The sequence below is a fragment of the Schistocerca nitens genome, chromosome 4 (genome assembly GCF_023898315.1).
Source record: "Schistocerca nitens isolate TAMUIC-IGC-003100 chromosome 4, iqSchNite1.1, whole genome shotgun sequence".
Taxonomy (NCBI): Eukaryota; Metazoa; Arthropoda; class Insecta; order Orthoptera; family Acrididae; genus Schistocerca; species Schistocerca nitens.
Genome location: NC_064617.1, coordinates 222,291,201 through 222,307,449, shown reverse-complemented (window position 1 = coordinate 222,307,449; position 16,249 = coordinate 222,291,201). Strand labels below are relative to the sequence as shown.

At 40.8% G+C, this 16,249-nt stretch overlaps 1 protein-coding gene across 1 annotated transcript in view; it reads right to left on the bottom strand.

The window, feature by feature from the left end:
* Positions 1 to 16,249, bottom strand: part of LOC126252221 (dynein beta chain, ciliary) — a 769,797-nt gene that overhangs the window by 356,772 nt on the left and 396,776 nt on the right. Inside the window, exons 39-40 of the mRNA XM_049953092.1 lie at positions 12,415 to 12,570; positions 2,842 to 3,052 (exon numbers count right to left, since the gene is read on the bottom strand). Coding sequence (XP_049809049.1) covers positions 2,842 to 3,052; positions 12,415 to 12,570 — 367 coding nt within the window. The remainder of the gene's footprint in view (positions 1 to 2,841; positions 3,053 to 12,414; positions 12,571 to 16,249) is intronic.

The window sequence follows — 16,249 nt, the reverse complement described above, 5'->3', positions numbered from 1 at the left end:
TGGCACTTGATTCATGACTTTGAACCTACCTGCCAAAATAAATGCTCCTTGATAGGTACTTGTTTCTTACTGTCCACTAGCTTTTTTTCTTTTGTTGTTCCTTAGCTCTCTTCAATAGTTTTCACTTGCAGCTACAGTTCTCATATTTGATGTATTGACTCTGTGAAGCTCATCATTGATACACTGGAGGCTGGATACTAGTTGTTCTACTTTGTTACTCATCTTAGATCTTTTGCATTCCCTAAAACTTTGTACAGAGTAATATTTTCTTGCCTCCAGTGTCTGCCTGTGAACCTTTTCATCATTATTTTTCCCAAGTTTTATCTGTTTCTTAATTCTGACAAATACACTGATTAAAATACGTTAAAAGTTTAGGAATATGAGTCGCTGTAAAACTTAGCCCAGCTGATTCTGTTTTCAGTTTTTTACCAGCTATGTTCACCACTTCTGAAAATTATTGACAATAAGGCTTTCATTCTCATGGGGCTGTGAAGTAATCATAAAAATGAGTCTCAAATTAAAAGACTACATCTTACATAACTTTTGTCTGGGTCATTACACATGAATTACACTGGCACCATTATGTTAAAAATGATCCACTTTTACTTCCAATTTAGTGTATCTACAGATACGCTATGTATAACAGAACCCTATATGGAAATCATAGAAATTGAACAGACACACCTATATTGATGCAAGTTAGTACCACATTACTGTATTCATGATTCACTGCAAGTGTGTATTTCTGCAAGGTTGTCTTTCAACAATTAAAAGTAAATAATGAAAATGTAATATGTAAAGCGTCTAAAAACAGATTGAATTAGAACTAACTTTCTGACTTGCTACCCCCTAAAACTAGAACAACTAACCAAAAGCATAATATTACAGGCAATTGTTAGAAATGACTGCTCTGTTGGTACCTATTGCCTAATTGTGGATAAAAAGGAAGATAAAGCTGTCTTCAGCCCAAAGGCTGGTTTGAACACCATGGTGATTTAATAGGCATGGTCCTATTGGATGTAGCATGTCCTTGCCTTGCTCCTACTTTTCAAATGACTTACTACAAGGGGTCCCAAAGTTTAATGTAGGCTCTGAACCACAGTGTAAAATATTAGAAGATGTAGAGAAAATGATACAGATGGGAGAAGGGGGCATCCAAGAGGAGCCCTCTTGGATCAAATCCTTAAGATTCATAATATTTGACTGTGGCACTCTCTCACTTGCTGAGTTAATGAATAACAGTGACACGTTTCTTCTAATTTGATTATAATATGAGACTAGCCTAACACATTATGTGCTAAAAACCTTAAAAGTACACTCCTGGAAATTGAAATAAGAACACTGTGAATTCATTGTCCCAGGAAGGGGAAACTTTATTGACACATTCCTGGGGTCAGATACATCACATGATCACACTGACAGAACCACAGTCACATAGACACAGGCAACAGAGCATGCACAATGTCGGCACTAGTACAGTGTATATCCCCCTCTCGCAGCAATGCAGGCTGCTATTCTCCCATGGAGACGATCGTAGAGATGCTGGATGTAGTCCTGTGGAACGGCTTGCCATGCCATTTCCACCTGGCGCCTCAGTTGGACCAGCGTTCGTGCTGGACGTGCAGACCGCGTGAGATGACACTTCATCCAGTCCCAAACATGCTCAATGGGGGACAGATCCGGAGATCTTGCTGGCCAGGGTAGTTGACTTACACCTTCTAGAGCATGTCGGGTGGCACGGGATACATGCGGACGTGCATTGTCCTGTTGGAACAGCAAGTTCCCTTGCCGGTCTAGGAATGGTAGAACGATGGGTTCGATGACGGTTTGGATGTACCATGCACTATTCAGTGTCCCCTCGACGATCACCAGTGGTGTACGGCCAGTGTAGGAGATCGCTCCCCACACCATGATGCCGGGTGTTGGCCCTGTGTGCCTCGGTCGTATGCAGTCCTGATTGTGGCACTCACCTGCATGGCGCCAAACACGCATACGACCATCATTGGCACCAAGGCAGAAGCGACTCTCATCGCTGAAGACGACAGGTCTCCATTCGTCCCTCCATTCACGCCTGTCGCAACAGCACTGGAGGCGGGCTGCACGATGTTGGGGGGCGTGAGCGGAAGACGGCCTAACGGTGTGCGGGACCGTAGCCCAGCTTCATGGAGACGGTTGTGAATGGTCCTCGCCGATACCCCAGGAGCAACAGTGTCCCTAATTTGCTGGGAAGTGGCGGTGCGGTTCCCTACGGCACTGCGTAGGATCCTACGGTCTTGGCGTGCATCCGTGCGTCGCTGCGGTCCGGTCCCAGGTCGACGGGCACGTGCACCTTCCGCCGACCACTGACGACAACATCGATGTACTGTGGAGACTTCACGCCCCACGTGTTGAGCAATTCGGCGGTACGTCCACCCGGCCTCCCGCATGCCCACTATACGCCCTCGCTCAAAGTCTGTCAACTGCACATACGGTTCACGTCCACGCTGTCGCGGCATGCTACCAGTGTTAAAGACTGCGATGGGGCTCCGTATGCCACGGCAAACTGGCTGACACTGACGGCGGCGGTGCACAAATGCTGCGCAGCTAGCGCCATTCGACGGCCAACACCGCGGTTCCTGGTGTGTCCGCTGTGCCGTGCGTGTGATCATTGCTTGTACAGCCCTCTCGCAGTGTCCGGAGCAAGTATGGTGGGTCTGACACACCGGTGTCAATGTGTTCTTTTTTCCATTTCCAGGAGTGTAGATTTTACTTCGGTAATTTCTGTTAGAGGAATTAATAATAAGATGAGGTATCTGAAAGCTATTATTCTACAACTTATGAATAAATAATTCTCTGACTTACCATCTTTCCATTCACGAGTATTTGGATTTATAATTCCAAAGAGTTCATCGTTTGTAACAGCTTTTGGATTAAGGTCATTGAACACTGGCTTGCGTTTCATATTCACATATGTTCGTAGAAGTGTTTTCCACACCTGTGTCTTTCCCGTCCCAGCATTTCCCACAACAAACACTGAGTGGCGTACTTCTAGCAGCTCCTCAAGCTGTACCACCTGCGGAGATAATTGGTTTGATTACAGAGCTTTATGTGTCTCACATATAAAATGTAAACCTTTTAGACTTAGTTATCGCAGTAATAAGAATGTGGGTTTTCATTTCAAACATTCTATATTATATATAAAAAAGGCAGATTCTGTTCAGAAATACATTACTTTCACAGACAGATGGGCTACCCAATATTTAGCTATAAGCTGGTGTCACAACTTCCAGTATATCTGATAGACACCCATGAAGTAAATGAAAACATTACTCCTGGATTTCTGGCACTAAATTCATTCTCCAAGGCAGAAAAGAGGATATTGTTAGGCGAAATTGGGGATGGCAAGAAGTAGTGGAAGATCACTCAAAACCCAGATTAAAAGTGATCAATCTTGTCTCAGTAGGACAAGATCTGTGCCTCCTTTTATGCTCAGATGGAGTGGGTTTCTCTTCACCTGATTTCTGGGTGAACTGCCCATAACTCCCCACCCTCCCTTCTGTCAATGAAGACAAAAGCTAGAGATAAGATCTTTAATTATTTTATGTGTGTCTTATTTGCTGCACAGGGAGTTGGACCCCCTGACAGTTAGTACTGAGAATCCATACTATTCTACACATTAGCATGAAACTATTGTAACACTCCACAATCCTGTTCCCTGAATAAGGTGTCATAGGTGATAAAAAAATTAGAAGATTTGAAGAGATTCATCAAATATTCAATATAACTTCTCTGCACTATTGCCCGAAAATTGTAATCAGTAAGTAGCTTCCTAATGAGAAAATGCAAACAAACTCACATTGTTTTGTCCTATTGAAACAACAATTGGGGGCACTGACATGGGAAAGACATAAGGCACAAAAACTAGATTTTTCAGAGGTGAAAATATTTGTAGGCATGTTAAAAAGGAGTTTCAGAGGTATAATGGGGTATTCACATACCACAAACACATGAAATTTTGCCCAATATTATCAATTTGCAGCCACATATTACAGCTGGACAACCATCTACAATGAAACAAATTAAAATGGATCCGTGTTGCATGAATATCACCTTCTACATGTCCATACAACTTGTGCAGTTGGTATTTAAAGGCATTTGAGATTTACTGCTGTCATCTATGAGGGTTTCCACAGCTTTTTCTAATTTTCATGGATGCAATTCTCAATCACTGATGCATCTCAACTTCACTAGTGCTACATTTAATTTCTCTTTAGTCCCAAGTTTGACGTATTTGAATGAGGATGGTGTAATGAAAGGTATTTGAATTTCTTCCCAAACACACATGAGAGAACCACTGATCAATGGTGATTGTGGGATGAGCTACTTCCTTAGATGTTTAAATCTGGACCTTAGAAAAGCCTATTTCAGTTTCGTCATAAATAATGACTTTCTTATGTTGAAAAAGAGAAAATGTGAGCTTTGATGAGAATATTAGTCTATTTTACGTATTTCAACTTATAGTTATAAGACTGTAGGTTATTTCCTTAGAGGTATTGTTAAATGATGTCCACTGTTTTCTTTTTCATGACAAATGTGACAATATGTCTGCTAGAGAGACCCAAAACTGATTTAAATGACTGTCTGAATACTTGAAGGCAACTGAGAGGCATTAGTAACATATGGTTATTGACACCTGTCCCCTAGAGGATTCAGATACGGGATCATCATCATATGGCTGAGGAGAATACCTACAAAGAAATTATTACCTTACGTGACAACAAGAATTGGTTACTTATTGATATGTAAGAAACTGCTTTTTCTTTTTAAATAAAAAAAAGTCATAGGTCTGTAATATGTCTGCCATGAAACAGATGTTTTATTTTTTTGTCAGCACATGGTTTTCCATGTTAATATCTCAGTTAACACATTGACTGCCATGAGGCCATCACTGAATATGGCAGAGCCTCACATTTGATTCAGCCACACACTGCCAGTACTGACAAGGCCAATGTGGTTCATGTGAACAAAAATATTTGTAAACCACATAAAATAAAGTTACTTCGCTCCATCCTGATTTATAGATGTCCTTTATGGTCAAAATCTGGATGCCTGCAGATAAATCACATCTTACTGTAACATGTGAATTCAGTGTACCTTGAAGACATTGACTAATGCAGGATATTTATTTCACAATGAGAATTGGAAACAAAAACTAATTGTTAATAGTATGTAAACTATTGAACTGCAATGTTATTTGCAGTGTAATGCTACTCGCAAGTGATATCTTTGGGGCAGTCACTGACTTATTTTTCTCTCTGTTTTTATATATGTTTTATTCTGTTGTTGAATGTGCCATTTAATGGAGTTGCATAAGTTGCAGTTTAGTTTTTATGTTGCAATTAAGTTAATTACCTAGCCCCACAACATTTGATGGCTCTGACATGGTTTCTGATAGTCACTAATGTGAAATTTGACAGTCACTAACACTTGGTATCCCGTCAAGTCACACTAAGTACGAACATCTGCATCAACCATGTCACCGATCTTCTGTGCCCCAGTTCACCCTAACTCCATGATGTCAGACCTGCCACCAACTACAGACATGTTTAACAGTCCACTAATTAATCACATGACAGTAAACCCATAGCCATTTTGGCAACAGAATCCATGCTGTGGTTTATGCAACTACAGAGTCTGTGCTAACGCATGTAACTACAGACGACATGAAGTACAGTTATGTAGTTGCTGCACTCAATGAAAATATGGTCACAGAAGTACAAGACATTCTGGCATCACCACTGAGCACTGGTCATTATTTAATCATCAAGAACACCCTGATTGCTTTGCTCTCGCAGTCTTGAGGTGAAGAAGTTGGAAAACCTACTCCACACTGAAGAGCTAGTCGATCACACTCCATTGCAGCTACATGATGACTGCATACATTAGTGAACAGTGCAGTGAGTAATGACATTCTGAGGAATATTTGGCTAACACATCAAAGATAACCATTAAAAATAATTATCGTCCACCCGGACCTCTCCCATTATCAGAAGGATACACCTACTGCCTTACAGCCATCGATCATTTTACACGCTGCTCTGAAGCGTTCCCAATCACCAACATTACCATAGAAACTGTTGTGTTTGTGTTCTTCTGGGGATGGATCAGCCATTTCTGTGTGCCTCTAGGAATTACAACAGAGCACGGTAAACAATTTGAGTCATATTTGGCATACTACTGCGTATGAAGAAGAACAGGACTACAGCTTAACAATGTGCAGTGAATGCTTTAGTTGAAGAGCATCACTGCCAACTGAAAGTGTCACTTCGATGTCATGACTCACAGTGGTGGACAGAGATGTTGCCTGGGTCTCAATGTGTCACAGAGAGGAGGCCTGAAAGCCATGACTGTGGAACTTGTTTATGGCCAGCTGATATGACTGTCTGGCGACTTCTTTGCAAATGTGTCAAATGACTGCATTACTCCATCAGATTTCAGACAAAAGCTGCATACATAAATCTGGCAACAGCACACTGTCGGATGGACTTGACAAATACTCCAGCTGCTCCACCATTCATTACAGGTCAGCCACAATAGACGTTAAAGTCAATCTCTAATGTACTGTCAGCAGCCTATGCATGACCCATTGTTACCTCATCCAGATGGCATTTCCCATTCGACAGAAAATATTGTTGACACTAAGGAGGGAGTGGTGAAGTGCAGTGTAATGCTACACACAAATGATAATTATTTTTGAAGATTATCTTTGGTGCAGTCACTGACTTACGTCTTCTCTCTATTTATGTATATATGTTTTATTCTACATAAAAGTTTTCTGGGTAGGGTACCACGTCATAATGTATAAAACTACTGCAACCGGAGAAAAACCAATGTTTCGGCCACAGTTGCAGCAGCCTTCTCTGGGTCTACTGGTGCATTCTAGCTATGCAGTGTTCCTTATATTTTGTTGTTACTGTTCATTGTGCAAGCCATTATGTCATAAAAGACAGTTCGTTTCATTGGTCACTTAAGGAAGAAGGAGAGGGAACTTTATTTTAATAGGTTATTGCAGAGGACCGGTTCCCGTGAGATCACCGAAGTTAAGCGCTGTCGGGTGTTGCCGGCACTTGGATGGGTGACCATCCGGGCTGCCATGTGCTGTTGCCATTTTTTGGGGTTCACTCAGCCTCGTGATGCCAATTGAGGAGCTACTCAACCACATAGTAGCGGCTTCGGTCAAGAATATCATCATAACGACTGGGAGAGCAATGTGCTGACCCCATACCCCTCCTACCTGCATCCTCCACTGAGGATGACACGGCGGCCGGATGGTCCCGGTAGGCTACTCATGGCCTGAAGACTGAATGCTTTATTGTGGAGGAGAGAGAAAGTAACCTCTGCTGTCTATTGGCTCTTGTGTTATGTGCCCTGACTGGTGGTCACTGTCAAATGAGAAGTTGACTGCTGTTTACCAAATGCTGCATGTCGGCCGTGCGGCAGCAGTTACTCACTGGTACTGCTCATGCCTCGTGTTGACAGTGCGGTCAGTTGGGCTCTGATTGCTGGCAGCCAAGAAGGGGCAAGCCTGAGTCCATCCTCTCTATTCATGTTATTAGCATATTTAAGTATATTGATGGCCTCTCGATTTTGCGTTTCGTCATAACTGCCTGCTTGGCCAACACACACACGCTTCGCTGAATTTTATTTCTTTTCCGCAGTCTTGCTGATGTTCTGCCACTGCAGATTTGTTGTGTTGCCTTAGATGCATATAGCGCTCGTGTTCCCGAATGTGCATTGCTATTGGCCTGCCAGTCTCGCCAATGTATGCCTCTCCACATTCACATTCCACCTTGTACACACCTGCAGTGTTTAATGCATCCAGCTTGTCCTTGGTGGAGCCTAGCACACCCTGGATCCTGTGACCACTATGGAAGACAGGCTGCATCCCACCCCGAAGAAGGTGTTTGCCTATTCAGTCAGTAACATTTTCCACATAATGTAAGCGCACTGTTGGCTGCAGTTTCTCTATTTCTTGCTTATCTTTCTTACTTGGTTTCGTCGACTAGGCTGTGTGGATCTACTTATGGCTGTAGCATTGGGTGGAAACGTTGTGCATCGCCTTTTAAGTTCAGATGTTATGTTTTGGGCATCGCTTAGGTGCTGTGCATGGATTGCCAAAGAACAGATGACTGAGTTCTTCTGCGCTGGGTGGTGGTAGGACTGGGTGTGCAGATACCTGTCTGTATGTGTTGGCTTGCGATATACTCTGTGCCCCAGTGTGATCTCCGTTGTACTGCATACTTCGACGTCTGTCCTGTATACTTCGTCTTGGCTGCCAGCAATCAGAGCCCAACAGACCACACTGTCAACACAAGGCTCGAGCACTACTGGCAAGTAACTGTCACCGTGTGGACGACGTCCAGCATTTGGTAAACAGCAGCCAACTTCTCATTCGATGCTGACCTCCAATCATAGCACATAACACAGTAGCCAATAGACAGCAGAGATTATGTTCTCCCTTCTCTGCAGTAATCTATAATGATAAAGTCCCCTCTCCTTCTTCCTTAAGTGACCAATGAAACGAACTATCTTCAAAAATAATTATGTAATGGCTTGCGCAGTGAACAGTAACAACAAAAAATATAAGGGACCATGCACAGCTAAAATGTACCACTAGACCCAGAAGAAGGCCACTGCAACTGTTGCTGAAACGTTGTTTTTTCTCCAGCAGCAGTTGCTTTATACATTATGACACGGCACCATACCCAGAAAACTTTTATGTCAACTGACTCTGGCCACAGAAGCCTATGCAGTTATATGTTTTATAATGTTGTTGAATGTATTATTTAATGGAGTAGTATGAGTTACGGTTTATCTTTTATGTTCCAATAAAGTTAATTATCTAGTCCCTCAACGCTATAAACGAAAAGAGAAGAAACAATCATGCACGCAATATACAGTTTATTGAGTATGCAAGCAGAAATGTGGATGCAAGTACATGGAAATCAGTGTGTTTGTGAATAATGTGGTTGGCAGAGGTGTTACTATGTTCCTCACATGTTTAAAAACTTCAAACCTTCCATGAGTTTAGAAATCTTCATGTAACGCTTCCGGCATCTTATTTGCACTTTTTTGTTTCTGTTATATTTTTATTGTGTAACTGTCAGGCAGTGGGTTTTTGTATTTCCTGATATTGGACCATGAGATTGTTGTAATCATTTCTGGCTGCCAGAGAATGTTTAATGGATATTGCACCTGATTTCTTGTATAGCAGCACCAGTTCAATCGAGAAATACAAATTATTGCACAGTACTGCAAGAAATCTACAGCAAATAGATCTGCAAGATGCCAATACTGTGACCAAGGTTAAACTGTTAATATGTCCCCAGCCCAAAATTGCATTTACACACAACTTTTCTCTAAAGTATGTGTTTCATCAACAGACCACATGTAACTGTGATTCCAATACAAAAACACCATCCAAAGATAGGCTGTACTAAACAGAGTGGAGTTTTTGGCCACCGGCAGACGTGCATTATCAGCCATCAGGCTCTGAAGTGTCCGTCAGTATACTCCCATCAGTCAACGTGTAAACAGTTAACTCAGAATAATATCACTTAAGTAGGAGTTAGCAGATGAACAGATATGTAAAACATCCAGGTGGATTAAAATAGTCTGCCGACTGAGGAGTTGAATCGAGAAATTTGCCTTTTACGGGCAATGCTCTTAATGTATGAGCTTTCTATGTAAGACATCAACTGTTCTCGAAGCCTAAATTGTGTTCTGAAAGCCAGAAGTGATTCTGTTAAGCAAGCCTGTTAGAAGAGGGATAATGGCAGAATTGAAGCTTTGTGGACAGGTCACATGTTGTACATAAGGGACTCGGACAGTAAGAGTACTGCCTATAAAAGACAAGGTTCGGGATTCAATTTCTGATACAGCAGACAGTTTTAATACAACAGGGAGTATCCAAACTGTTCTCACATGAAAAGAACTGTTCAAAACTGTTCAAATAATAGAAATTTATGAGACAGTATCATATCACACACTTTGAAGATTACAGTTACATGAGTATGTGTGGAACAGCAATGAAACCGCTATGGGATCAGCTGCCTGTCTCATATAACAGACAACACGGATATTTGAAACTGTAGCAACGAGCTTAAATTGTCATTTTCAATGTGTTCTTTATCTCATCTAATTTTGATCCTAAAGGTTTTGGACACACTGATTGGATATCCAAATCATACGATGAAAAGTTGGACATCCAGATTTGAATCCTTCTCCTAGAATTAATCTTCAAATGTCACTTCAGTTTCATATAAATGTGGTTACTACAATACACAATGGTTCATATGTAAAAACAAGTCATACATATATAAATATACAAATAAATGATATACAACAAATATATAAACATGTTCCTTCATTACAAGAGAGTACACACACACACACACACACACACACACACACACACACACACACAAGAAGCATCTACTACTCGTCGACAACATAACCATTGGAACGGTACAAAGAGACAGATTAATTTAGAAACTTTGTCAATCCGCAAGCTTTCTGGGCATCTGACAATTCACTCGTTAGGACAGGGAACATATAAAAAAGATAAGAATTTAAATGTAAATTCTAAAGAAAAGGAAAATTTATTTCATACCAGATGGTATATAAGTTACAGGAAATGATTAACAAAGATGCAGGCTTTCATGGTCTGTGTTTTTGGTGATATTTGTTTTATTGGTATTAGGCCATGATCCAAGACATGTTTACCTGCCTAATGTTTGTCTTCCAGTACTGGAGATATCATCAGAGGATACAAAACTTACAAAGCAGTTACAATGCCTAAGAAGCTCACCAAGCTGAACTGGTTATCTGTATCCATGCAGCACAACAGACAGTTTGTGATATCATCAGAGTGTCGCCAAAGGTTGTAGAGTCATGCTGACAAGTTGTGCAAGTTGAGGAGCTTTATTTGTTACTAAGACCCACAGCTTGTCTAATTTCAGTCTCTATTCTTTTCTCTTAAAGTTGTTTTTGTGGTTTTGAATATGTATGGTCTCTCTGTACAAAAGAAGCATTAACACCTGCCTTAACAAGCAAAAGAGAAATTTTCTGGGCAACACAGATAAATGGACAGAAGCAGATTATTCACTGAGACCATGGAACCACCAAATTTGTTTCTCTGATACAAAGGTTTTATCATAATTACTATGATAGAATGTACAGAGGGGTTATAGAAATTTGACAACATAAAAATAACTTGACCAGAAAGAAGAAGGATGGAAATTAGCAAACTCGAGTGCCCATTAGTACTGTATAAATTCCATAACAGACGTCAGTGCAATTCTGTGATCTTTGACAACAGTCTACTGACATCACGTACTGGTCGTTGAGTGTATACATACAAACAGTTTTGCTTACTGAGCTAGTTTGAAATTATAACTGCTTTATAAATTGTTGCAGCCTCTGATAATGTCTCCAGGATCAGAAGACAAAATGGCAGAGGAATATGCCTTGGACCACAGCCTAATGCTCTTAAAATAAATAACAATGAATTGATAGCCAACATTCAAATTCCAAAGTAACATTATTATTATGCAGTTAGTATACAGTAACAAGACACTATGACAAAAGCATCTTTTGATGAAACCTGCCTCTCTCATGATTATATGGTGAGTGAAGTTCATAACAGAGGCAGACTGCTTGAAGATGAAGACATACATGCTCATCTGTGTAAGGAACATGTTATGTGAAGAAAAGAATATTAGAAGTTATGTGTGCAGTAACAATCAGGGTGAAGTCACAGATTGAGAATTGCATACCAGAAATTACTCAGAAAATACTCAAAGATAAAAATTCGGATTTTTTTCAGAATGACATTACTCAGTACAGGCTAGAGCCTAGAGTCTGCGTGAGTATTTGGTTAAGTACCAGCTTAAAGGTACTGGAGTTTCCCACCTACAAACCAGATCCTATTTCATACAAATGTCCACACTTCCCACAAAAGAAATGACAGGCTATGAAGGATGGAGGTTCTTCATAAGTACCTGCTTAAGAGTGCACTGTGAGATGTGTGCCAAGTTGCCTACAGAGGTTCTGGAAAGTTGAGTCAATTACTAATTGATGCCCAAAGAGAAAGATAGAAACTTTTGAAAGTTTAAAAAAAAAAGCCATATTGTAAACCTACATTAATGACATTTATTCACAGAAGAAATGTTTTTAACTGAGGGAGAACAGGCCAAAAGACCTGACAATGAGAATGTTTTTAATCATTGTAAAATCTATTTTGCTTGTAAATAAGTAATAAAAGAAATTTACAGGCATAATTTTCTAGGATCATATTCTGTTACTCACATCACACATATCTATCTCAAAGAGATGTGATTCAAAACATGCAATAATAATTATATTTATCTCTACCTTTAAAATGAAACCATCTTCTGGCTGTAAAAGAAGATCTGCTGCAGCCTGTTTGACACTACGTTCAAAATCAACATCTCTCTTTCGAGGTACATCCAAAGCAGGAAACAGATCACCAATGAGACCCATGAACACTGGCACATCATCAGTTACCACCTACAATAAAATATAAAACTCCATTTACTGCTTCTAGCCGTAAGCATCTTGTGATCCTAGAGATCCAATTTAATAACATTATACATAAGAAACAAGTCTAATAAGTTAGATAATTTTTCATTCAGCTACTAAACAAATCAAATTTTGAGGAAAAAATTTTGATCACAAATTTAAATTTATTTTCTTTTTCTTTTCAATGCTACATCCACTTTTCAGACGTTTATCTTAATTTTTATGTGAAATGTAATTTAGTACTTCTGATTTTTGAAAGAAAGTATGAAGAAATTTTGGAAAATTACTATCCTGGAAGAACTTAGGTTGAGAAAAAAACTATTAATCTACTTCATTTAGCTTACGTTCATATACATATTATTTACAGTTGCTTTATTATGGGGTTTTTCATAAACCAATGAATATTTACTAATCAGCATCGGAGTCTTGTGACTTGATAAAATATCTCAGAACGTTACAAACACTCATTATGGGATTTTTGTATGTGTAAACTGGTTTCAGTTGACATAAAAGGCATTAATTTAACATAAACAATAAAGTTAATTAAGTTATACATAGAATGCATGCTTTCACAGCCTGTATTTGCATTATTGCTGGGCGTTAGACTTTGGTCCAATTTGTTAATTTTAGCACTGATTTTACGTTAATTTATTATTATTAACACATGGTTTATCTGATGGTTGTCTGCCTCTGTATCTCAATAGTCAGCTTGTCTGGCTGCTGTGCACAGGAACTGGATTTGCTTCCCTGTACTGCCATGGATTTTTCCTTGGTGGGAAGAGTGGAAGGTGCTGCACTAAGCCTTACAATGCCAACTGAGAAGCTCCAAGGTCAAGAAAGCCAATAACTGCTGGGAGAGCAGTGTCCTAACCCCATGACCCTCCATACTGCATTCAATAATATTACTGGTGGAAGATGGCACAGTGGTTGGTCAGTTCAGATTGGTCCATCAGGGCCAGAATGTGGAGCTTTTGTTTTTTTGATGTTTAGGGCCTTTTTGAAGAATGACTGCTGTAAGAAACTATGACCTTGTGCTTCATTTACACTCAAATATCAGACACAAAAGCCATTACTGGGCACAGCTCATTCACACAAAGAAGTTGGTAAGTAGATAGTGTAAAATAAACAATGATCTTGGTAGATGCAATGAATGAAACTTTTTTGATGTGAAAATGTTATTCTGCCTTTGAATTAGCCTACAGTCTCACATAGTCATTACATTTAGGTTGATGGATGGCATGGATAATTTTCATGTATTAGTATCAGTTACTGGGATAAAATCAGATGAGTTGAATCATCGACAGGTGCTTGCACCCACCCACCCACTGACCTACCCGCTCACCCACCCACCAAAACACACACACACACACACACACACACACACACACGCACACACACAAACTTGCAAAGATTTCACAGTAATCCTCTCCCAAGCTGGTTTACAGAAACACACCTATGTCCCTACATGTTACAAGCGGCTTAGCTTCTGATGGGGTAGGATAAGCCTGTGACAGGACTGGAATAGGAAATGCTGGCTGAGTGGATTGGGCAGGCCTTGTACCTACGTCTTCCACAGGGATATGATCATTGAGGCAATGGGTTGAGATTGGGAATAGGATAGGGGTGGACTAAGATTATGTGTAGGTTGGGTGGCTGACATAACACTACTTTAGTAGGTGTGGGAAGGATCTTCGGTAGGATTTCTCTTGTTCCAGGGCTTGATGCTGGATAATCAAAGCCGTTACTAATAGTATGGTTCAAATGGCTCCAAGCACTATGGGACTTAACATCTGAGGTCATCAGTCCCCTAGACTTAGAACTACTTAAACCTAACTAACCTAAGGACATCACACACATCCATGCCCGAGGCAGGATTAAAACCTGTGACCTTAGCAGCAGCACTGTTCCGAACTGAAGCACCTAGAACCGCTTGGCCACAGCGGCCGGCTACTAATGGTATGGTTCAGTTGCTTCAGTCGTGAAGTTTGGTATCAAGGGAGGCACACCTTTGTAGCTGATTCTCGTGGGCAGGGGAGGATTGAGGATGTGTGAGGATATGGCAAGGGAACTTTGCCTGCAGTGTAGGTTCAGGTGTTAGTGCTTGTCTCTGAAGGCCTTCACAAGACCTTCAGTATACTGTGCATGACAGCTCTTACTGATGCAGATAAGTTGTCCACAGGTGACCAGGTTGTGTGAGAGGGATTTTTTGGTGTGGAGGGGATGGCAGCTGCCAAAATGCAGATACTTCACAACCTGGGATATCTGGGTCCTTCTCTCTACCACCAACTTCAGGAACTACACAGACGTGAGTTATCTTTGCAACATGTCCTTCAGTTCCTTAAGTGTCCTGGTCTCAATCTCCGGTAACACAGTGTCCCCAAATTCTCTGTCCATCAGCTTCCCCTTCTTCTTTCCTACCACCCCCTCCCAAATCAGATCCCAGATCATCGTCAGAGTGTACCACACTCCACCAGCTCTGACACCTGTCCACCACATGCCTATTACCTGCACCTGCCACTCCTCCATCACAAATTCCTAGCCAGCATACTGGCTGCCTACCCCTTGAGGTGATAGCCACCCACCCTAAACCACTTTTCCTGCCTCCTACTTCTCTCTCCCTCCACCTATCCCATGGGACATAACCATCACTCCAACCTAATCCACCTAACGAACTGCCTTATGCATCAATCTGATGTCGTGTAGGGATGCGCAAGAGCGTGCGCCCTTTTGTGTGTGTGTGTGTGGGGGGGGGGGGGGGGGGAGTTTCTGCATGTATTTGTACTCTAACTCAAGAAAGAATTCCTCCAAAAGCTAGCAAGTTTTCTTTCTATTTCATGTGTGCCTGTCGATAACACGTTTATTCATTTCTGGAGATTGGTCTCCTTTACTCCTAAAGTATCTACATTCTACCAGAACTTTCCTACTATAATTACTGGGATAAAAGTTTTTAAAACATCAGGAAAGTGTTACCTATTTAACATTGTTGTGAGGTACTGTCAGGTAATGATGAAAAATTCAGTTAGTGGATTACTGAGAATTGTGAAAAGATTCTGAACATGAGTATGATATCTGATGATCTCATTTGAAAAACTGGTGGTGAACATAAAAGTGATATCTCACACTTTGTTGCCATAACAGACAAGCCCTAAATTGATGATTTTTAAAACATACAACAAGAACACTGAGGGACGATTAAGTTTATAGAGATTTTTCTGAAAAACAAAAAAAAGAGAGAGAAAAAAGTTTGTCTGAGGAAGCTGAAGAGAAGGGTGTTAACTTGACAGCCGGCCGGAGTGGCCGTGCGGTTCTAGGCACTACCGTCTGGAACCGAGCGACCGCTACGGTCGCGGGTTCGAATCCTGCCTTGGGCATGGATGTGTGTGCTGTCCTTAGGTTAGTTAGGTTTAATTAGTTCTAAGTTCTAGGCGACTGATGACCTCAGAAGTTAAGTCGCATAGTGCTCAGAGCCATTTGAACCATTTGTTAACTTGACAAGCAAATTAAAGAAGACAAGTGATACAGGATTATTTGAAAAAAACCTGCGAACACTGAAAAATATAGTTACAGCATTGGTTAATGTGGATAAAACCTGGTTTTGGAGGTCAAGGATGTATTCTGAAAATCTGGAATTAAACTTTACATGCAATGGCCATTCACTTTTAATTTT